The sequence below is a fragment of the Aspergillus bombycis genome (genome assembly GCF_001792695.1).
Source record: "Aspergillus bombycis strain NRRL26010 chromosome Unknown contig00189, whole genome shotgun sequence".
NCBI classification, from domain to species: domain Eukaryota; kingdom Fungi; phylum Ascomycota; class Eurotiomycetes; order Eurotiales; family Aspergillaceae; genus Aspergillus; species Aspergillus bombycis.
In genome coordinates this window covers 18204-41121 of record NW_019170191.1, presented here as the reverse complement: position 1 = coordinate 41121, position 22918 = coordinate 18204, and the positions used below count along the sequence as shown (strand labels likewise).

Here is a 22918-nt window from a genome sequence, read left to right as displayed (position 1 = left end):
CAACGAGTTTCTCTTTCTCGCTAATGGATGTAAGCATCTAGGTGTCCGAACCACGCCCTCCCTTTCATGTCACAGGGTTCATGATCAAGAGAGGGATACAGACACCCACCAAGATATGAAGATCTCTCGCTGACCGAAGATCTGATGTTTGTTTTTCCAAGTGGAGATCAAGCAAGGAGGATTGGAATGCTATCTATCCCGTACCTTGTTGAGGACCCATTGAGCATTGTACATACATTCTTCCCCCACACCCCCTGGAAGTTAATGTGATTGTTCGTACTATCTTGACTGAACAAAGTGCCAACAGGAAAATAATCTTAGTCGGAAAGGGTCTCCAGAAAAGGTTGGGGTATTGTACTTCGGCTGCATGTGCCTGGGGTTTTTCGCTGATCACCGTTATATATTCGGACTCTTGAGTCATAACTTCGTAGGCCTAGCATGCCCCTTTCTCAACCATTCAGATGTAGCTTAGTCTTTTCTTTTCGTTCATTTCCTGAGTAAGATAAATCCTATCTAATTACTAATTTCATATGAACTTGTCTTCGTGATTTTCCATCTGTCTCCCTGCTCTGTTTGGGATGCCGAAAGTCTTTTATTGCTTATTGCCTGTCAATTGATAGAATCCGGACCTGGGGCCTCGGACAGCGCGCATTGATGTAACAACGGTTTTCATAACGGCTTTCGTGCTTGCATTAGCATATAATAAAGGATGTTCATGCTTGACTTGAACTCTAAGTCCTAGATAATATACCTACGGGATCAACACCTGAAAGCGTGCGAATCCTCTTCACAGGGTGAGTTGATCTCACGACCTTCCCTCACTTACAAAGAAAACATATTTAGTTGAAGCAAGGGAAAGCGGTTCACAATGTCAGGTGATGTTTGATCAACGCCCTATATACTCAAATTGAAATAAGCAACTGATGAGTGGGTCTTGTGCCCTAAAAGTGGTATGTAAGTTGGTCGATTGATAATAAATCCCCGTCGAAGAAGGGAAAATACTTTTCCAGAAAATATAGAGGCCTGTATAATTCAGCGTCTACCTAGATCAGTGAGGCATTTTGATGCCGCGATAACCTAGAAAAATATCGTGACAAATTGGGATGATTTTGCCATCTTCTAGATCACTGGAAGAAAAGATATTCCTTGCGATATTCCACTTAAATTCTCTATTAATAGGTTGATAAGAACCGGGTAAAACGGCTATCTTAATGGCGCAAGAAATTGCCGAAAATCCTGTTCTCTTAGTGTACTGTATATGTCGCCTCATCAGTCATACAATTGAATAATTTGTTACTCAGTAGGGCCAAGCTAGACGGTCTCCACTTAGTGTCCCGATTTTTTTTTTTTCAATACAGTGTCTCCTTGATCTTCGAGGTACCCATACAAAGTATGCACAACAAAAGTATAATATTAATCCTCCATCATAGTCTCATAGAAGACCAAGGGGAATGAAAAAAAAATAACCAATTATAAAGCCCAAGGGATTTATTCTTCACATATGCTTTCATATTTCGTAATGACAGAATGAATTGATGTCACTGCCCTGTAATTCAGAATACACCCCAGGGCCGAAATCCTAGACGGGAGATAGTAGTATGCCAATCCTATGACAGGGATGCTCTCACGCCACTCAGCCGCTAACAATCGACGTCTTCCAACACCGAGCATTTCTTTTCTGCCAGATCACCTGCCAGGCAAATCTTCTGCTCTCACCTGACTAAAGCTCGAACCTGTTCATAGGGGATGAGCAAAAGTCGAACGGAGTCCAGATAAGAGTCGGTGGGTCCCTTGCCTTCTGGAATGTCTGAACTATAGAGCATTTCACTACTTCCTTACCTTAGCTCGTCTATCATCGCCTGATCGCCACAACAGGATTCCTGCGGTCTAATAACTGGAAAGTCGCACTGCACGCCCCTGACTATCGTGACATCACTTCCAACTGAGGGACGCGTTGACAATAGCAATGTAGATAGTTCGTCCCAATGAATTGATACAGAAAATTATTAAGGTATCGAATCATCCGATGGCAATTGAAGGTCATTTGCCTGTCATACCTTGGGTCGAAATAGATGTGCCCGTTTGAGATCCCTCAGCCGTGGTACCCGAGCCGACTAAACGTCTAGTTGAAGTCAAGTGGGCCTTCCCAATTGCTGTCATGCAATTCTTGGTTCTGATATGCAGAGTCTCCGCGGCAGATATCTTTTGGTGCAATGCAAAGTCTCCTGGACTGGGTCTAGATTTGGTTGGGTCATATGCCCAAGCTCCCAACATGAACCATTGTTTTTTTAAGCTGCAAGCTGTACTGCCACGCCATACCACTATTTACAGACGATGTCCTCCTAGATAATTTGATTTTCACTGATTCAAGAATTCTCACATCACTCTCACCTCATAATAATGCTACAGCCATCGCTACACACTGACTATATGACCCGGACTAAGTCCAATGAGCCTGAGCTCACTGTCAATCTCACTGAGCCCGCGGTGTTCATACCTACATACACGCATAAATCTGCCGTCCTGAGGGGTTTTTGTGAATTGAAGGTTAAGGAGACGTTAATGGTGAAGAAATTAACAGTCAATTTTAGCGGGGTTTCTCATGTACACTGGCCTCATGGTAAGGAATCCAAGATGCAGTTGAACAAACTGCTCTACGGCAAAGATGCTAGAGAATTGTCTAACAGGATGTAGGTCTTCATGATTCGAAGACCATCACAGATTGTACACTGACGGTGTTCGGTCCGGATATCTCAGGGACTGGACCCCAACACCATGCCGATCAGGAAAATCTAGGAATGTTGGAAACGGGTACCACGGAATGCAATACATCGCGCCAAAAATGCAGATTGTGGGGCACCATCACGAACAAGTTATGTTCGAAATGCAAAAGTACCGCCGCGCCTGAGTATCAGCTATTGAAACCCGGTACCTATACTTACAACTTCGAAATGATATTGCCCCCTCAGTTGCCAGAGTCTGTTAATGTACGGCGAAGCCACGTTCGATATAATGTCCGAGCATGTCTAGAATTCCCAGGGCATTTCAGGCATAGCATCATCAAGAACATGCCAATCGCTGCCATCCATTGTCCGGCAGAGGATTTCGTGGAGGATGCAGAGCCGGTTTACATTGCCCGGTCCTGGAAGCGTTTGCTCCGATGCGACATCCTCATGTCGAGAAGAGGCGCTCCTCTCTGTCATATATTACCTGTGACTGTGTCTTTTGCCGAGCTGGCCAACACGAGGTTCCATGGTTTGCAAATCTATATTGCAGAGAACGTTCAGTTCCTCCGAAAAGATGGTCTTGTTTCCTGCCTTGGACCTTTCAAGAGGAGACTCTTATATGAAGCGGCAGAAGACTTTGTACCCACTTTGCCGCCCTATAGGTTGGGTGAAGACGATGACCACCTTTCAGAAAAAAGCAGCTGTGGTGTACAAGAGAGTGTGGTGCTGTCGGAGTGCGAGGACAAACCCCCGACCTCCGAGGGCATGACGCTGAATATCGACTTGGCATTACCCACCTGCCAGGACCATTCGGACGATAATTGGATGCACTTTAGCACTGAGTATAAGAGCGTGAGAGTGTACCATTGGCTTGATGTAAGTCCATCAGTGATTTAGTGCGAGAAAAACTTGTAGTAATGACGCATCCAGTTTGTGTTTTCCATGTCCAGACATGGGGCGCCGCCGGTCGTGCAGAAGATCGCCAGGGTTCCACTATCGCTGCGATCCTGCTATGCACAACACGCCAACGCATCCCTGCCAGCTTATTCACAAACATGTGAAATAAAGCCGTTGAACACAGTTCCCGCCGAGGGATCTTTTGACCAAGGATATTCTGATCAAGACCAGCATTGGTGGTCGGAAAACGACCGTAGATATTCTGTTTCTTGATGACGGGATCGGGCTCCCGAAGATTGTGGACATAAGCTTTCACTTGGCTTACATTACGACCAATGATAGTGACTATGCCGGGTTTGATAAACTTGACGTCGACAACTACCATGCAACCTTTGGACGACAAGCAAAAAGATTTTCACGCATGTTGGCTCCATCGGTGGGGACGACTCGTGACTGTGTGGTGGAATTAAAGTGTTCTGTGAAGGGGTATTACATCATTTCCCTTCCACCGCGCTGGTGACAAGTCCCACCTCTACCTCTGATTCTACACTCTATGGTGCTTCCAAGTGGCCCTTCATTACTTCCTCCAGTCAGGGAATTCTGGAATGATGTCAAAGGACTATACTGCCCATGGTCTCTATCATTGTGGAGGTGGACACCCTTCTCCCCATAGGGTCTTCCTCCCACATTGGGGTATGTGACGCCACAGGTTACCGCACGCAGTATCTCCCGTCGACGACTGTCGACCTGGAGCCGATGCTTGCTTAAAAACTGTCTGATCCTATTGTCTTGTACATAAGTTTTACTTCTCGGTCCACCCTCTTTCTAATTATATAACAATTTAATTACTGCTCTACCTCGGATATTGCGAATTGTGCTTTCAACGTAGTATAGTATTCTCATCATGGCGCCTCCCACCTATGCGGGGATGTCAGGGCGGAAACTGTCCCTGACAGTGTCTACCATTGCAACAATGGGGTTCTTGCTTTTCGGATATGATCGTGAGTCTCTACTCTTTGCGTACATCTGGGGGAGGCTACGCTGACCGCGGTTGTAGAGGGTGTGATGTCGGGCATCATCTCAGACCCGGCCTTTAATGACATGTTCACGGCAACCAAGGACGACAATACAATGCAGGCTACTGTAACTGCAGTCTATGAAGTCGGTAAGTGGCCAATGAGGTTGTAACAATGCACCCTTCGGTTTGAGTAAGCTGATCCTCTAGTGTAGGTTGTCTCTTCGGAGCAATCCTTGCATTGCTATTTGGAGATCGAACGGGTCGCCGGTGGATGGTTATCGCTGGTGCCACTATTATGATTGTTGGTGTCGTTATTCAGGTAGCTGCTATGCCCGGCTCGCTTCCCCTTCTTCAATTCATCTTCGGTCGAGTCATTACTGGCATTGGGAATGGAATGAACACTTCGACAATCCCCACATACCAAGCCGAATGTTCCAAGACCAGCAATCGAGGTCTCCTTATCTGCATCGAAGGTGGTATCATCGCAATAGGTACAGCTATTGCATACTGGATCGATTATGGTGCACACTACGGACCACAAGACCTCGTATGGAGATTTCCGATCGCGTTCCAAGTCTTCTTCGGAATCATTATCATTGTCGGCATGTTCTACCTACCCGAATCACCTCGCTATCTCATCGCCCACGACAAAGTCGCCGAAGGCGAGCGGGTGCTCGCCGCGCTAGCTGGCACTGAGATTGAGGATCGTCACACTCAAACGGAAAAGAATCTGATTCTCGATTCCGTCCGAGCGTAAGTCTTCCTCTTCTATGATATATACCCGGCCTTTGAAGCTTACCACGAGACAGTTCGGGTGCCACGAAAGCCAAGTTCAGCGATCTGCTTACTGGTGGGCCGTCCCAGCATCTGCGCCGCATGCTCGTGGGCTCGTCGTCGCAGATGTTCCAGCAGATCTCTGGCTGCAACGCTGTTATCTATTATCTCCCAGTCTTGCTTGAGCAATCTATCGGCCAGTCGCATAACTTTGCGCTCTTGATAGGCGGTATTAACATGATATGCTACGCCATCTTCGCAACGTTCTCATGGTTCTTCATCGAAAAGATTGGCCGCCGTAAATTGTTCCTGGGAGGCAGTTACGGGCAGTGCGCAGCAATGATCATTGTATTCGCCTGTCTTATTCCGGGTGATGAACAAAGTGCAAAGGGAGCCGTCTTCGGCTTTTTCCTGTACATGTGTTTCTTCGGAGCCACCTGGCTGCCCCTACCATGGCTCTATCCCGCCGAACTCTCCCCTATCAGACCCGAGCCAAGGCCAACGCCATTTCCACCTGCAACAACTGGCTGTTCAACTTTACGGTGGTCATGATCACCCCTGTCATGGTGGAACATATCGGCTGGGGCACATACCTGTTCTTCGCAGCGTGGAACGCGGTCTTCATTCCCATCATCTGGTTTTTCTACCCAGAAACTGCAGGTCGTAGTCTGGAAGAGATCGACCTGATCTTCGCCAAGGGTTACGTGGAGAAGATGAGCTACGTGCGCGCTGCGAAAGAACTCCCCAAGCTCTCCGACGATGAAATCGAGGCCAAGGCAGCCGAGTACGGCATCCTCAACAACAACGAGAAAGTCGAGGAGCGAATCGCCGAACATGCGCCCCAGGACTCGCAGGAATACTCGTCCTACCTGCCTAGTCAACTATAAGGGCAATTTTATTATATGGTGTGATACCCTTCAATTCATACTATACTAACTAGAACCATAAACTTCAAAAGTCAAAAGAACATGTACTACGACGGCGTTTTGGACTCCCTATACTTTGCTTTTGCCGGATACCCATGATTATCAGGGGATGTTTTCATGCGATGGATGTGTTGTATGTCTGCACATACATTTGAATCATTATGTCAAGTACGAATATTATGTTTATAGTTATGAAGACCTTTAGGTCGTTTACGTGCCCAATGCCATGAACTGTTCTTATTATTAGACAAGACATCTCTAGTTTTGGCAGCTATGGCGTATTCTAAAGCAAGCCGGAATGATAACAATAAAAGGCCGCAAGGATATACCAAGGCCAAATACACGATCAAAGTCACAACACAACACAACACCCTCCATGAACAATCAGATCAAACTACCCTCCAAACCAGACCCTTATTGGGACGTACTCCTAGTACCACCAGAACCAGGACTAAAAATCAACCCCAAAATCAGCACACTCCAAAAAGCCACACCAAGAATACTTAAATCCCTTACCTTAGAATTACCTTTTTCGTAACAATCCAAACACAAGTCCCGACAAGAGCAACCTTGATCAATCCCCCGATACCCCCGCGGCCAAATCGCGGATCAAGACGACGGTTATAGTAGAAGTTCGGGTTGAAGGGAGCAGAACGCATATCGACGATTAGTAGTGGGTGCGGTGGTGTCTTTGTCCGAAGGTAAAGACGATGGTAATTGAGGTATATAATTTGATAGAGTTGGGTACATTGAGCACTACTTGGCTCCGTGGGATGGGTTTATATGCTGTTCTCGGGGTTTGAGTAATTGTCCGGGAGCGAGGTTTTAGCACCGAAGTTCGGGTTCAAGATACACACATAGGTGAGTCTGGGGAGTGGGATTACGGGTTTGTGGAGCTGTTGGTTTTTTTTGGTATAGCCTCTTCCTTCTTCATATTCTTCTGTTTTTGTCCTCGACTTTTTGAGGCGCTGGCAAGTAGTCGTGTTTTGGGTGTCGGACTTGGGGTGTATAGTTCGGGTTTTGCTTGCTTTGGCTTTCTTTCTGTCTGCACCTCCAGTTGCGATTATCGTAACATTGACTCTGGTTGAAAGTGGAATTGGCTGTATTTGAAGTTCCCTGTTTTGTTTTACTTTTCATGAATTGAACGGAGGCTGAACAGCCTCGTTTCACAAGACGTCTACTAGCATTTTTTGCATTATCAATCTCGTGTACGCTATCATCTTAAGATGCAATGGTTATGATCGTGCTTAGACTAGAAATGCTCTTCATCACTGGCATCGCTCGTAACGGAATGCTTGGGCTAACGGAAGGGATAAAAGGGAAGAAAGCAGAGAATCAATATTAGCGCTGGGATCAGGTGTAATGTATGCCGGGTCAGCTAACCATTTTTGTCAACCTGCACAGTACTCGTATCTATCTGGGTTAGTGATTGTGTATGGCGAGCATGTGGACAAACTGTCGACTTAAATCCAGCCGGCATACTGCTCGAGAACCTCATTTTTGACTCCATCTGAGCCATGACGCACACCAAGGAGCCGGACAGTTCCAATCTTGCCACCGAAGTCGTCCTCCACCTTACTCTCCCAGTTCTCAAAGAGCTCATTTAACTTGCTAAGCACCTCCGGGTCGTCGTGGATCAAGACAGCAATCGCATCATAACCTCCCGCGCCAGGAACTACACCACCAATCACCCCGTCAATGGCCGACACGGCGTCAAGCAGTTCCGTCTGTACACGCGGCTCAATGGGGACTCCCGCCTTGCGGGTCATGCTACGAAGGTGATTGCGAGAGCGTTGAATGAGGTTGCGGACATCATTGAAATCGTGGGGCGATTCTTGGTCAGGGCTCTGGGCTAGCTGCTTGAGCTGAAGGCAGAGCCTTTCGTTGTTTGACTGGAGGGCAGCCCACAGAAGATCGGCTTCCTGCTGGTTCTGTTTTCGCCATTCGAGCACTTTCTTGACCATCGAAGGAGAATTCGACCCGCACTCTACGTCGCACAGGACCATCTGCATGCCTCGAGGAAGTCGCAAGCCGAAATCCAGGCACTCTGTATCCCATGGGTTTTTAGGGTCAACGTCCTCCACAACTGCAAACAACCGTTCTTCAAATCCAGGTGAACCGGCGTCGCCGACGGATTCCAAAATGCTTGGGGAGAATCGACGATATAGGCAAGAGCCATAGATGGCAGCAGCCACATCAAACCCGGATCCCACTTTACCTTGAGCGGCACAGTGAGCAGCCTGTGCCAAGTTATGAAGCTTGTCACGAGCAGGTCCAAGGTCGTCTGGCTGCAGGGTACGGTGAATGACCAGTGACGACACCAGGGCGGTTACTAGAGCCGCGGAGGAACCTAGTCCTGTCTTGTGAGCCTCATGGAGGGGAACACCGAAGTTTACGAATCTTCCAGGGGACTCGGAAGCCCTAGAGAAGGCGGTCTCGGAGTAGTAATCAGTGTCGGCCAGGATGGTAACGGAGAGGGACCCAAAGTCCTTCGAGTCGGCCACATAGCTGATATAGGTGAGAGCGTAGTTGAGAGAAGTCTCGACGAACGGATTGGCACGCCTGGGATCCTTTAGTTCTTGAACAGTGGGAGGCCGAGAACATACTCTTACCCCTCGTTCTTTTGAATCACTTTGATTCCACCTCCATTCTCACAACGCTGTATGCCGTACTCCCACAGAGCATTGACAAATTGCGGTGAGCGTACAACCACTACATCCTCTTTATCCTTTTCGTCCACGGCACTTCCGTCCTCGAGTGTCTCCGTATCGAACCCCCCTTTTGCTGAGCTGGATGATGCACCACGTCGATGACCTCTTCTCAATTGCTGAACGATAACGTGAATTCTGGCATCGAGTGCGATTACCGTCCCCGTGTAATTGCGGTCTAAAACGAGGTAACCACCGGTAAGAAGGACCTTGCCCGGGGCGGACAAGGCGGTGCTCCCGGATGGAGGATAGGACATGAGGGCGGCCGGCGATTGTTCGACTAGGAGGTTCTCTTTTGTTACGAAAAATCCCACGGACTGGTTAGTCGAACTGGATCTGGCGATTGCTTCAGCACTGAATCTCAATAGTCAGTTACTACTCCATATACGTCCCAGGGGAAACTGTTGTGCGATTCTGTATAGAGTATCGGTTGCGCTAGAATTGTACGCACCAATCCGAGAAAAATCAAATTGCAAAGGGCGAGCGTAGGCGAGAGATCAGCGTTATCGACAACACAGTGAGGTACCCCGGTCCAATGTAGTAATCTATGTCGTTTCCTTCCCGAATCGGTCAAAAGTGCCCCGCCTCGAATCGTCACCGAAGATAGGATAGACAAGTTTAACCCTCAGAAGATTCACCTGTGCACGAAGCAAACAATACGATTATTATTATTATGATTATTTGCGTAGATGAGATTGATTATTCGTCTGAGAGGGAGGTTTTCCAGAGCTCGTATCATCGTTCCACTGTTTGATTTCCATGTTGTGGCTGCAGCTGATATATATTGTGGCTGAGATTGGTGTTTGTGTGGCTTGAGCTCTGATGTGACGCCGCTGACTAAGAGGACTCCCTCCTCTCACTCACCAACAACAAACCTTCAGTGAAGTTACACCCCTCATCGATCGGGTTCAATGTTCCATCATCATGCTATTTAATACTAGGTTGTCGGGTTCTGCCCACTATTATTGGTGGCAGTGAGCCGCCGAGAGCAGGTGTTGAAGCCTTGTTTGTTAGGGTAACTGTTGATGCTCTGACCATCGTATGACATATCGGGAATTTCCCGTCGGACATTTGATCAGGTGTACGGATACTCTTTTGTACTGTTCTCCGTTCGCCGTTACCCCCGTACTTATATTCAACAATAAATTCGGAAAACGAGCGAATAAGTGCTGGCTAAGCAAGGATTCAAACAAGACCATTGGCCCTAAAGAAGGACAAGTGGTCTCTTCTGCATGGGAGTTTATCCCTTTCGTCGAATAGCATGACTGAGACTGCAATTACGTACCGCGATGGAGATGGAAGAAAAGTTAATTCAACCGTGCTCCGTCTCTGCTTAGAGGGGAAAATTCAATGTTCGCAGTTTACTAATACCTTTTGTTTGTCCTCGAACTAGTTAGTAGTCTAGTACTTGTGCTTGTATGACCATGGGCAAAACCCTAGCCATACAAGCACAATAGAAAATATCGCCTCAGGCACCTCCGTCGGTCGCTCGGTCTTCGGATATCCGGAGCTTAGGATCCAGTCCCACTCGGGGCTTAGACGCCAAACTCCGGAGGAGGGTCTAAAGAAAATGAGCCGGGACGCGGTGAGTCACGCTTGGCCAGGCATCAGGAACTTAAGAATTCCCGCTCCTGAATCTTCCTATGGCCCCAGTGTGAACGGCCCGCCGATTGGGTCAAGTCCCCTGACGGCTTCTTATCCCGGGGTTCTAGGGCCACCTGACCTGTGGAAATAGCCTTAGGCAACGAGGGAATGACGGAGGGCGAGCTGTAGTACTTTTTTTTGAATTTTTTTTATTTTATTTTCTCGTGTATTCTAGTTCGCATCGGACATGTTTAGAAAAAGCATAGCCATATTCCTTTTACCCTCCCCCTGGTTCCTGTCTGGATGTTTTAAATGTAGGATTGTCTGCCCCCTGCGTCTTGTAGATACATACCCGAGGGTTCATTCCTTAGAATTCCATCCAAGACGATTCGTTCCCCAAAGGTACGATCAGCTCTAGCACTACACTAACCTATTGAATTAATTAGTATCCTCAAAGGGGTCAAGTAGCGGGATCGGCACTAATCTGCTTTAGGATTGGTCAACGATTATTCTCGCCTTCTCTCAAATATCCATCCATTCCCTCTTGTCCGATCTGTCATATTTTTCGACATCTTAACGAGAAGAATTTTTCCTTCGTTCGTTTCAATTCCCTTGTATATACCAGCGCGTTCCTTTGACGGCCAGTTGTCGTCAAATGAACCTGCATCCGTATTATTATTTTGATTGCAAGGTATGAGCCAGATAACACATCTCCAGAAGCCGGAAAGGCGGAACTAAGAGAATGGTCGCGTGACTAACATTGGAACCAGCATTGCCTCTTCTCGTTGAAGAGGACTCCTGCCAGATAAATGGTCTTCAAACCGTTTACCCATCTCGCACGTCAGAGTTTCACCAAAGCCTTCACTCATGGCTATGCTCAGTCGGTAGTTGCGGCGTCGCAGTCTTCCTACGCGTCTTCCGCCACATTCAATCAACTCGCCAATCAACCGGCAAAGGTCTCCCGGAGTGCCTTGCAAAATGTATTCCAACCCTCAAGTTCTTCCGGCGCTGGCGCCAAAGCCAGCCAGGGCGGCTCGGGCTCAGGAGACTTAGGTCTCGCGGCGTATTATGCCGCGTGGCAACACGCTCAGCAGACTGGCGATGATAGTGATTGGAAACAGTTTCAGGTGAAGCGGAAATTGGGCTGGAAACCGTCAACGCCGGAAGAAGCAGCAAAATCCGAGGATGGCCTGAATTCAACGAATTCCCATAACTTCGACTCGCCACATATCACGAAGGCCTCTGCCAACGCCGATGTTAGCGCTCAGGTGGAGGAGGCGGTAGCTCGCGAGATTCAGATCCAGGAAGAGCAAGCCCAAGCTGAGGAGGCATCCGAAGCAAAGGATAACTCGGCCACGGAGGCATTTCCTGAACTACCAGCGGACGTAGCTGCCATCGAGGATGTCTCCACGGAACAAGCTCGCATCGCTTCCGATCAGATTATCCAGCTGGCTTTGACGAAGAAGTACGCTGAGATCCCGAGTGCTTTCGAAGCACTGCTAAGGGATGGCTTGACTCCCACGGTCGGTGCTTACAATGCCCTGCTAGAATCAGCTGTACAGCTTCATGGTGACACCGCTCAGGCGATCCCGAAGGCACTGGATGTTTATTCCGATATGCTCCGTCGTAGGGTAATTCCCGACGAGCAGACGTATCGGACCCTCGTCCAGCTATTCGTGGAGCGCGCACACGATGCCCTGAAGTCCAAGAAATCGCTCGAGCGGGACCGGATCCGCTACGGAGGAATGGAAGAGCCTGGCAAGTTCATGCTCCACTCGAGCGAGTTAGAGCGAGCCATTCTCGATGAAGACCATTCACTCGGCATCGCTATCAAACTATTTGACACTGCCACGACAAGACACACCGATGTCGTCTTTTCATTAGACACGTACAGCCGCCTAATTATCGCATGTGCGAGGGAGGGTCAAGTTGAGAATATGATTCGCATCTACGGCCACATGGAAACCCAGAAAGTTACACCGCATGCCTCTATCTTCCCGTCGATGATCGATGCATTCGCCTCTACTGGAGATCTGAAGAGCGCTATCGAGTGCTACAACGAATATAAGGCTCTCGCAATTTCAGACGATAATGGTACGTTCAGCATCGTTCAACGTCTGGATGGCCAGGTGTACGCTGCGTTGGTCAAAGCGTATCTATCGTGTGGTAAGGAGAAGGAGGCTTTCCGCTTTTTGGAGCGGATCCGGGCCTCCTTCGATGAGGTGACAGAAAATCGAGAAACTCGGAAAGATGCTGTTGAAACCGTGATCGTTCGAGATGGTCTTGTTTCGCACTCCTTAAAATCGGGTGAGTATGATAAGGCGTTGAGTCAAGCTAAGGCCCAGTTGCGCGATGGGGCCCTGGATCATGCCATGGCCGAAATCTGCATCGCCGCGGCGGATGCCGGTAACCTCAAAACGGCTTCCGAAGCATACGATTGCCTGCCTACTGATACCACAAAACGTCATGCCCCTGCTATCTCGATGCTGGCATTGTACGTGCGTCAAGGCAACGTGTCGGCCGCTAGGCCTCTGTGGGTGATGCTAAGCACTGTGGGTCAGACAACACCGGACATGGTTCAGCCGACGGCTATGTATTCGGTGGCCTTATTGAAGAGTGGTCAGATCGAAGAAGCCTTGATCGAGGCCCGTAATATGTTTGGACGGGTCCGCAACGCTTCGATTGACAACCCTTATCTACTCAACTCTGTCCGGGAGCAGATCAATGAAAGTCTTCATCTCATCGGTCGCGTACTTATCCAGACTGCTGCCGTCCTCTCTCCCCAAACTGTCATGGCTCTCCTTTGGTCAATGGTCGAGAACGGTGGACTGGTCTCCCCGGTCGCTGACCACGCTGTCGCCAGCCTCGGTCCTATTGCCATCCAACAGCTCAACCCCCGCGACCTAACCCTTGCTCTCCAGGTCCAGGCCGGCATGCTTGTCAACAGCTCCGCGTCTTTGGATGTTGCGCACCCGATTCGCTTTTCTCACATGCTCGACATCGCCTTAGCTACCGGGCTTCAAATGGATCCGTACACCACTCGCGTCGTCGACCAGGCGGTCGGGAAGCTATTCAACAGCCGTCCTGACATGGTAAGGAGATGGCACGACCACCTTGGGCTCACTTCCAGCCCTTCTTCGTTCATGTCCGATCGCCACACTCCGGTCTCTGAGATGTCGGCGATGACCTCTGCGCCCAGCGAAGACTCGTTCGACCCGTACGCCTATGCCACCGATTTCAAAGGGTCTGCGATGATTGCCGAACAGTTGGAAAGCACCAGCGGTCGCCCTGAGTCCCACCTCAACGATTCTTTGGCTCGGCTTCGGAACATGCGCCGCTCTGGCCGTCATCCTCGCTACATCACCTATGCCAAACTGATCACCGCTGCCGCCAAGTGTCATCGCAACGATTTGGTCCATGAAATCCTGAGCATGGCTCGCCGCGACGTCCCTCTCCTGCACCAGTATCACGCTGTCAAGTACGGTTGGGTGTCAATTCTTGACGCCATGGTAGCCTCCTGTCTTACCCTTAATGACCGCAGCCTCGCCTCCAAATATCACCAGGAGCTTTCGGAACTCGGCTCCGCTCCGTCGGCCAACACCTTCGGTCTTTATATCACCACGCTCAAGGAATCGACCAAGACCTTCGACGAAGCGACCGAAGCCCTGAAGATCTTCCACCGTGCGGTCGCCGAAGGAGTTGAGCCTACCTCGTTCTTGTACAACGCCTTGATCGGAAAGCTTGGCAAAGCCCGTCGTATTGATGATTGTCTCTTGTACTTCGCTGAGATGCGTGCCCAGGGTGTGCGTCCCACCAGTGTTACCTACGGAACAATTGTGAATGCCCTTTGCCGAGTCAGCGATGAACGTTTCGCCGAAGAGATGTTTGAGGAGATGGAGTCGATGCCCAACTACAAGCCTCGCCCAGCTCCCTACAATTCCATGATTCAGTACTTCCTGAACACCAAGCGCGACCGCAGCAAGGTTCTGGCATACTATGAGCGTATGCTCAGCCGTAATATCCAGCCCACCATGCACACCTACAAGTTGCTCATCGACGCATACGCTTCTCTAGAGCCTGTAGATATGAAGGCTGCTGAGAAAGTACTCGAGACCATCAAAGCCGCCGGACAGCAACCCGAGGCCGTGCACTATGCATCCCTCATCCATGCCCATGGCTGTGTGATGCATGACATGAAGGCTGCTCAGGAGGTTTTCAACTCAGTCGTCTCCAACAGCAAAGTGCGACTCCAACCATGCCTGTACCAGGCCCTCCTAGAGGCCATGGTGGCCAACCACCAGGTCGCACAAACTGAGGGCATTGTGAAGGATATGGCCCAGCGTAGGGTTGATATGACTGCCTACATTGCCAACACTCTTATCCAAGGGTGGGCCACTGAGGGCAACGTGAGCAAAGCCAAAGCCATCTATGATACCATCGGTGTGGACAAGCGGGAGCCCAGCACTTACGAGGCTATGACTCGTGCATTCCTCATCGCCAACGAGCGAGAGAACGCCTCTCGTATTGTGCAAGAGATGCTGTCTCGCGGATACCCGACCGCTGTCGCTAGCAAGATTGTGGATCTTGTCGGTGGCGGCGCCGCGGTCGCCGCTGCCTTGTAGGCGCTCGCGTCATCCACTGACGAACCGTTGCCTTCCACCTTCTCGATTCAAGCGGGCTCAAATCTGCCGTTTTGAATCGAAAAGGGATAAAAGAATATTCATTTTTAATATGTTCTCAGGGCTGGATCCCTGTCTTTGGCTGTTTCCAGCCCATTTGGTCTCTGCATTGGCATTTGGGAGGCAATACCATGCCCATTTGGTGTACATTTGTCCTACATTCTGTTTATGGTTTGCATTCAGCGAGCGGATATGGCGTTCATGTAAAAACTGGGTTATACTTGGTGTCAGGGTTATTTACTATTTCTTATCTGTTCCATAGACACTCCCAACTCTCTAGTCAGGGGAATCCTGGCTGCAATTCTTGTTGAATCTTAAGACTTCTGTGCTGTACACAGAACAGTTTTGGATAATCCATATTAAACCTATGAACCGGAGAATGCTGTTTGCTTCCAAGTAGAAAACCTGTGCTTGTTCTGGGGACGGACTGGCGACGGACTTTGGTATCGGCGTTTATCGGCCAACCCCGCGGAAGAGATTAAGTCATTGAACCATGCAACGGTCACACTTCAACCCTCGTCCTTTCTGACTCCTCGTTCACTCAACTCCAATTACTTCTTCGTCGGTAGAAGACAGCCTATGCGTCCTCTCCGGCTGTCGTCTTCAACTCACTTCTCTCTCCGGCGCATACAATTCGCCCAGTGCTACCACCCAACCCCGCGACACCTATCCGCCATGAGTTCAGAGAATCCAACAGCTGGCCACCCCGCCAGCCCAGGAGATGACCATGGGAAACACCCCAGAAAGCTAATCTGTAGGTTCTACTCGTCCAAATTCAACCGGCATAACCACCGTTCTACAAACATAGCTGCTGACACATCCCCACATTTGCCAGTTGCACCGGGTGACATCCAAGTATCAACCCCTAATGACCAAGCAACGCCTCCCCACAAGCCGGAAGTCGCTACACCTGCCACTGTCTCTCGACTTGTCGCTGAGGCCCTTCGGTCGGAGACCTCCACGCCCAACTCCGTTACCGAAAAAGAGATCGTCTCCCATCCCGCTCGCGCGCATCAGTTCGTGACCAACCCACCGCTCACTGTCTCCCAGATGCACCCCACCAATCCGCTTCATCAATTCCATACCTGGTTCCGCGACCCGCGATTGTCTGCGTCGTCGGCCCCGGAAACATGTACGCTGGCTACGGCGTCTTTGCCCTCCGGCCGGGTGAGCGCGCGCGTTGTATATCTGAAGGAGCTTGACGAGCGAGGCTGGGTAGTTTACAGCAACTGGGGCAGTCGGCAAGGGAAGGGCGCACAGGTCTTTGGCACTCAAGCAGGTGGAGACTGTGTTTTGGGTGCCATGCCCGAGCCCGGCGCAGATGACGACGGAATGCCACAAGGCAACAGATGGGCCGCCCTCACATTCAGCTGGGGAACTACCGAACGGCAGGTGCGTATCGAAGGCTCATTGAACCCCTTAGCCGCGAAGAGAGCGAGCTGTACTGGCGGACCCGCGAACGGGGTAGCCAGATCGGCGGCTGGGCCAGCTGGCAGAGCAAGGTGCTCTGGTCCGCAGAGCCGGACAGTCTGATCGAGCGGCGGCGGAAGAGCCTCGCACAGGATGTGTGTCCCCAGGCTATTCCGGGTGACGTGGATGAAACGGATATCGATGACGGCCGGGCGCTGCTAGAGAAGCGGGTACGGGAAATGGAGGAGAGGTTCGCCAATACGGAGCAGATCCCATTGCCTCCGTTTTGGGGCGGCGTGCGTCTGGTGCCGGAGTCGGTAGAGTTCTGGCAGGGACGGCGCAGTCGACTGCATGATCGCTTCCGGTATGTGAGGGTGCATGACTCGCAGAGTGACTCGTATAAATGGCGGGTTGAACGACTATCGCCTTAGACTATAGTATAGACTAGATGGGTTACTATATATAACTAGCGAGTAGCGATTTTGGTATTCGATCGACGAGACCTACTCTATTTACTATTTGTCACTAACAATTGAAGTTCCTGCGGTATCTTGAGCCGTCGAAATGACCAGAGACCATAGTCATCGACGGAGTCTAATAAAAGATGTTTTAAAAGTATCTGGGCTATGGCCAACTATTGTAGTTGACAAGCCCCGAGACATTGGAGTTCTAGCGTGTCGATGCTGCAATTGTCTTACATTAGGCCATTATCGGATCTAAATGAAAGGCTTCATAGGGACCAAAGCCCCCTAAAACCCATAATTTCACCAATGACTATTAGAAAGCAAAGCACTATCAACTATCTATCCCTAACACATCAGTAACAATTCAAAAAATAAACCCAGCCCCGTATACACATACAAACCAGCCCTATCTCCCAAAGTACCCCAAACACTTGGCAAAACCCGCCAAGAAACACCCTACACTCCATCGACATATCAACCATCCGTCTACAAATCATTCCCCTTAACCCCAACCACCCTCACCAACTAAACCCCCAGTATATAACAAAAGCAAATAAACCAAATAGAGAAAATGTCCACACACTCCCGCTGGGTAGTCCTAGCCCTAGCAAGCGGCGCGTTCGCCGCCCTAAACGGCCTTTTCGCGAAACTGTACGTTTGCCATTGCTAAATAACTCATAGCAGTGCCCACCCCTTCAAATGACCAATAAGAAAGATAAGAGAATCTAACAGAGCCCCAGGACAACCGATACCCAAACAACAACCTTCTCGAAATCTCTCCTCGCCTTCCTGAGTCTAACAGGCGATCATCCGACCCTGGAGATGCTGGTTAGGGGTGTATGATTCTCCCGTCCCTTTCCGTCCCTTTATCTAAGCATTACCCCCTTGGTTCTCCTAGGGGCATTCATTGTTTGACTCCGTGTCATGTAATTTGTGTACTAAGTGTGGGAACAGGCTTGTCTGGGTCTTAATGTCCTCTGTAATGTGATTATGTGGGCTCTTTTTACGAGGGCCTTGACGCTGCGCCGTCGACGGTGAAGGTGTCGATTACGAATACAGCAGCGAACTTTCTTGTTACGGCTATGCTGGGTATGTTGGTTTTTAGGGAGGAGGTGGGTGGACTTTGGTGGGTTGGGGCTGGGATGATGGGGGGTGGGTGTGTTTTGGTTGGGATGAGGGATAATTAGATTTACGTTTTATTATTTTTTTTCTGTGGTGGTTGGATTGGGGGAAGGGTTATTGTAGAGTATGTGTGTTTGCATCAGTGTTAATATAGATTGGTTGAATGGGTTTATGTGATTGTTTGGATGTATGATGGAGTTCTGGGAAGGATGTATGACATGTATGGTTATTCTGGGATTCATAAGGATTTAAATCATACAGGTTCTATATCTATATATATACATGAACATGGAAAGCGATATCACTATTGCCGTTCTTCCAGTTCCATCAGTCTATCGTTTTCGTCATCAGTACCGGTCGAGATGCCCCTTCCTTCGTGGTGGTCGGACAAAGCGACTCGACTCGCTGGCCGCCAACGGGGCAATTTGGAGCCGATTCGTTGTATGAAGTTCCATACTCGTTCCTCCAGCGTGTCGCCAGATCGAGCACTTGTCTGGTCTCCCAGTGGGCCTTCCGAAGCCTGGGTCGCGGCAAGTGCGTGTTCCTGGGCTTCGACCTTGAACTGGTACTTCAGACAATCTTTGACAGTGACGAGGCCAGTTAAGCGGCCGCGGTGCTCCACGAGGATAACGCGCGGTCCAATCTTCTTAAAGATTTCGATCACGGTCTCCAGGGGCAGACGCGGATGCACGGTTAGTGGCGTGTGGTCCGCGTATCTGCTGAAGTCTATGAAGCTGGAACCGACGCTCTGTTGGATGGCATCAAAAGTATCAGGAGCTAAGTGATGTGGTGATGAAGAAGACGCTCTGCGTGCTACTGAAGCTTCAGCAGCTTCTTTGGTGAACACACATCGAGCATTAGGGGCGAGTATGCCTTCCGCTCTAGCGCGGTCAATGGCATACCGTAGTTCTGTGCGGCCAATGTATCCGACGAGTGTCTTATTCGTTCGGTTGTCGACGATGGGAAAGCCTTGGAATCTATTATCGTTTAGAAGATGCTCTGCTTCGCGCACGGGAAAATCGGATGCAGGAAGCGTGACTGGGTCGGCTGTCATCGCGTGCGACACAGGGACGTTGAAGACATGGTCTTCCTTGTTATCGAGGAAAGGAAAACCATTGGACCAGATCATTCGGTCCGCAATACCACCATTGCCAAAGCGGCTACTAACGGCTTTCGTGACTCCTACCACGATCTACAAGACAGGTATGTCAGTTGTGTATAAGAAGATGTTCTATAGGTATGAGCGTACCATGGTGGGGAGAATATAAGTCAATGCTCCGGTCAATTCAAACATAATGACCGTGACTGAGATGGTCAAATGCATGATACCACTCAAAGCTGCTCCTGCGCCTAAAAAGGCATAGGTTCCTGGGGTAATACATGGCACATCCGGTTCACAGGCCGCGAAGAACGCCGAATCAGGGAAACGTTCGTGCAACGCCTGGACAAGGATCCCAACCAAACGGCCAAACGATGCTCCGATCGCCATCGACGGTACGAAAATTCCCGCAGGTACTTTGCAGCCGTAGGATATGATGACCAGAAATATACGGAGAATTGTCGCGATGGCGAGCGACCCGACCAAAGGCCACCGGTTTTTGGACCTAACCTGGTAAGCAATGCTTGTGAGTCTCCTTGGAATTACTTACTCGCAAAGGCCATGGTAGTCATGACCGCCTTCACACTCCCGGAACAGGATCTCCATCATCTCTGTCATGTTAATCTTCAAGAACATGTTGGGATAGCATAGTACCGCTGTTAGCGCGGCTAGGATAACCGATTCCATAACAGCATGTTGCGAGAGATATTTCTTCCGGAATGCTTGGACCCTAAGGTTCCACTTGATCACAAAGGCCCCGTACAATCCACCAAACACACCAAGGAAAACGAAGAATATCAACTCGAAAAAATGCCAGGTACGGTCGTATTGCACCTGGAACATAACCAGCTGTCCAGTCCTGAAAGGGTTCATCGCCTGGGGAATGTTAGCATTTGACAGCCGATTACATGGTGGGTACTAACCGCCAACACGCCAGTCGCTACCAAGGCGCAAAAGTAGCTGCGCCATAGAGTTTTAAGTGGGAAATATGATGCCACTTCCTATAGACAATCAGTATCCGGCCTCAGCAATAAATCCACATGCCCGTACCTCGAGGGAAAAGAGCACTCCTCCAATAGGACTGCCGAATGCGACAGCCACGCCAGCCGCGGCTGTGGCTGTCAAGACCTCTCTAGTCTTTGAAGCACTCTGTTTATACTTGCTGAAAAGCCGCGAGATGACATTCCCCGCGCAAACGGCAAAGTGGACACTAGGACCCTCTTTACCCACAGAGAGGCCGGAGGCGATGGCCAACGGCAATGCAATGGACTTTATCAAGAGCGTCCATGCCCCCAGGAAACCTTTCATAACAAAACCAGCTATAATGCATTTTATTTCGGAGATACCAGAACCAGCGGCATAGGGGGCGAACGATTTGACTAGACTCGCAGCAATCAAGGCAAATAGCATCTGTCTGGGACTTAGCAACAACCTCTGCAATCCCGGAGCAGGGATAGCGTACCGCATAGCAGATATAGATGACATAATTCAAGAGCCACCAAGAAGTCCACGTCTTCCATTCGGGACAACCTATGAACTTGTAAGCTCCAGCACATTAGCCAGTAAGGCGGCAGTCGCAACAAACCTCCCTCCGCGCCCCAGCAACAGAATGATTCATTGAGGTAGAATGCTGTTGTACAATGGCCTAGCTTGATATCCGACAACCACTCAGTGATAATGTTTAGAAAGGCCGAGATAAACCCAATCACAGCGCCAACAATCGTGATAACTAGCCAAGCTTGCCCAGCGTCGTAGGACTCGCGCACTTTGCGTCTCCACCCAAAAGCGCCTTCTTGATCCCAAAAACCAAACCCATCTCGTCGCTTTGCTCTCCGTCGCGCTTGTTCGTGCACCGCATCCTGAACCCAGTCGATAGTTGTGAAATCCTCATATCGTTTGATCTCGCTGATTTCTTCTGTGATTGCGGAGGAGTGACCGTTGGCTGGTTGCTGGGCGGCCGAGGACGTGGATAAGCCTGATAGCCTCCTCCAATTCCGACGCTCAGATAGTACTGAGGGTGAACGCGGGGAGGTTGATGAGTCAGGCATTGAGCTCATACCATGGACTGGATGTGCGATGGGAGCATAGTCAAAGGCAACCGAGAAGAGTAAGTGGTAGAGCTGTTCCTCTCGGAGTATGACGACTGATTGATTGATAGTAGCTTCATTATCGAGGGAGAGCCGCGCGGCCACGTGAGGGAGCAAGCTAAATGATTTCCCGCCTTTCGGCAGTTAAGGACAAAGGAACAATATTTTGATCATTCATATGCAATCATTTCAAATTAAAGCGATGCGAAAGTGTTGTAAACTATCTATAACGAAGATTGATCAGGAGAATCCACAAAAAGCAAAAAATAACAGCTTATCAGTTGTAGTCGATCTGCAGTGTGGGATCCAACTAGATAACTAAATGCGTATTTTATCGGCACTGACGCCACGCGCTATATGGATTTCCACGCCGCACGCGCCAGGCTCAGCTGCTCAACACCTCCTACCCACTTCAAATAATTGTCAAGTTTCTAGATCAACACAGGAACAGCTGAGACTCATACCTCGCAGCACCGACTTCATTTTCTTTCGCAATATCCAAGAAAACTTCCCCTTTCCCTGCCCTAGATTTACACTCGACGCGACCCACGATGCCTCCCAAGGAGAAGCCCACTCCGGACTCTGCGCCCTCCCATGAGATCACCGGCCAGAGCGCTCTTCCTAGTACGCGGAATACACCCATCATAATGGATATCGCCGGTTGACTGGTTCTGCAGTTTCGCGGATAAAGAAAATCATCCAATTAGACGAGGATATAGTACAATGTTCAAGCAACGCTACGTTTGTGATCGCGATGGCTACAGTGCGTGATGCTCTTGTCGCAGCCTTATGCTTCCGTCCCTCTCGCTGACTGGCCTAGGAAATGTTCATCCAATATCTCACAGAACAAGGGCATAACGTCGTCAAATCCGAACGAAAACCACGAAAGCTCATCCAATACAAAGATCTAGGTCAGTCGCGACCGGCGTTTTCTAGCATCATACGGTGTACTGATGTTTAACCCTCATAGCTACGGCGGTTTCGCGAATCGATAATCTAGAATTCCTCTCGGATGTTATCCCCAAGACGACCACCTATAAACAATTCAAGGAAAAGAAGGCCAAGGAAGCCATCAGAGAAGCCGAGATCGAGAAAGGACAGCGCACACTGAATGGAACGGTACCGCATACCAATGGGGAGTCAGAGCATCAGGAAGAGCTACAAGCTATAGAAGAAAAGCCATTAAAGAGCCCTCGGACGCCGGTGGTCATGCATGCGACGGGCGCAGTGAGCACGCTGGTGGTCGATCGGACTGTTGACAACCAGAGCAAGGGCGAGGACGGCGATGTTGAAATGGTTGACCAGTGAATTGATCCTCTATAATGTTCCAATATCAACCGAGGGAGTTGCATGTATGGGGAGTTCTGGATTTGGGTGCTTCTTTTGTTGGCAGAAAGATCGTGTTATGATCACTTTTGCATTTG

General features: G+C 49.6%; 8 protein-coding genes across 8 annotated transcripts; 6 read left to right on the top strand and 2 right to left on the bottom strand.

Moving 5' to 3' along the window:
- Positions 1 to 2400: 2400 nt before the first annotated feature.
- On the top strand, positions 2401 to 3896 carry ABOM_011543 (uncharacterized protein; the record flags this gene model as incomplete). The annotated part of the gene is made up of 3 exons (XM_022538671.1): positions 2401 to 2620; positions 2695 to 3602; positions 3657 to 3896. 3 exons carry the CDS (start codon positions 2401 to 2403, stop codon positions 3894 to 3896), a joined length of 1368 nt encoding a protein of 455 aa, XP_022383341.1.
- A 631-nt stretch (positions 3897 to 4527) lies between these two features.
- On the top strand, positions 4528 to 6302 carry ABOM_011542 (putative MFS monosaccharide transporter; the record flags this gene model as incomplete). Its single annotated transcript, XM_022538670.1, has 5 exons — positions 4528 to 4624; positions 4681 to 4788; positions 4854 to 5394; positions 5451 to 5763; positions 5901 to 6302. 5 exons carry the CDS (start codon positions 4528 to 4530, stop codon positions 6300 to 6302), a joined length of 1461 nt encoding a protein of 486 aa, XP_022383340.1.
- Positions 6303 to 7804: 1502 nt separating this feature from the next.
- erg8 (phosphomevalonate kinase) lies at positions 7805 to 9306 on the bottom strand (the record flags this gene model as incomplete). The annotated part of the gene is made up of 2 exons (XM_022538669.1): positions 7805 to 8903; positions 8954 to 9306. The coding sequence occupies 2 exons, from the start codon at positions 9304 to 9306 to the stop codon at positions 7805 to 7807; spliced, it is 1452 nt and encodes a 483-aa protein (XP_022383339.1).
- A 2136-nt stretch (positions 9307 to 11442) lies between these two features.
- On the top strand, positions 11443 to 15255 carry ABOM_011540 (pentatricopeptide repeat protein; the record flags this gene model as incomplete). The annotated part of the gene is made up of 1 exon (XM_022538668.1): positions 11443 to 15255. The coding sequence occupies one exon, from the start codon at positions 11443 to 11445 to the stop codon at positions 15253 to 15255; it is 3813 nt and encodes a 1270-aa protein (XP_022383338.1).
- A 732-nt stretch (positions 15256 to 15987) lies between these two features.
- Positions 15988 to 17153, top strand: ABOM_011539 (pyridoxamine-phosphate oxidase PDX3; the record flags this gene model as incomplete). The annotated part of the gene is made up of 3 exons (XM_022538667.1): positions 15988 to 16066; positions 16148 to 16704; positions 16785 to 17153. 3 exons carry the CDS (start codon positions 15988 to 15990, stop codon positions 17151 to 17153), a joined length of 1005 nt encoding a protein of 334 aa, XP_022383336.1.
- Positions 17154 to 17757: 604 nt separating this feature from the next.
- ABOM_011538 (uncharacterized protein) lies at positions 17758 to 18029 on the top strand (the record flags this gene model as incomplete). The annotated part of the gene is made up of 2 exons (XM_022538666.1): positions 17758 to 17837; positions 17927 to 18029. 2 exons carry the CDS (start codon positions 17758 to 17760, stop codon positions 18027 to 18029), a joined length of 183 nt encoding a protein of 60 aa, XP_022383337.1.
- A 583-nt stretch (positions 18030 to 18612) lies between these two features.
- On the bottom strand, positions 18613 to 21455 carry ABOM_011537 (chloride channel protein; the record flags this gene model as incomplete). The annotated part of the gene is made up of 7 exons (XM_022538665.1): positions 18613 to 19500; positions 19558 to 19912; positions 19958 to 20283; positions 20331 to 20408; positions 20458 to 20817; positions 20870 to 20937; positions 20993 to 21455. 7 exons carry the CDS (start codon positions 21453 to 21455, stop codon positions 18613 to 18615), a joined length of 2538 nt encoding a protein of 845 aa, XP_022383334.1.
- A 590-nt stretch (positions 21456 to 22045) lies between these two features.
- On the top strand, positions 22046 to 22802 carry ABOM_011536 (histone-fold domain-containing protein; the record flags this gene model as incomplete). The annotated part of the gene is made up of 4 exons (XM_022538664.1): positions 22046 to 22118; positions 22172 to 22257; positions 22315 to 22405; positions 22465 to 22802. The coding sequence occupies 4 exons, from the start codon at positions 22046 to 22048 to the stop codon at positions 22800 to 22802; spliced, it is 588 nt and encodes a 195-aa protein (XP_022383335.1).
- Positions 22803 to 22918: the final 116 nt, after the last annotated feature.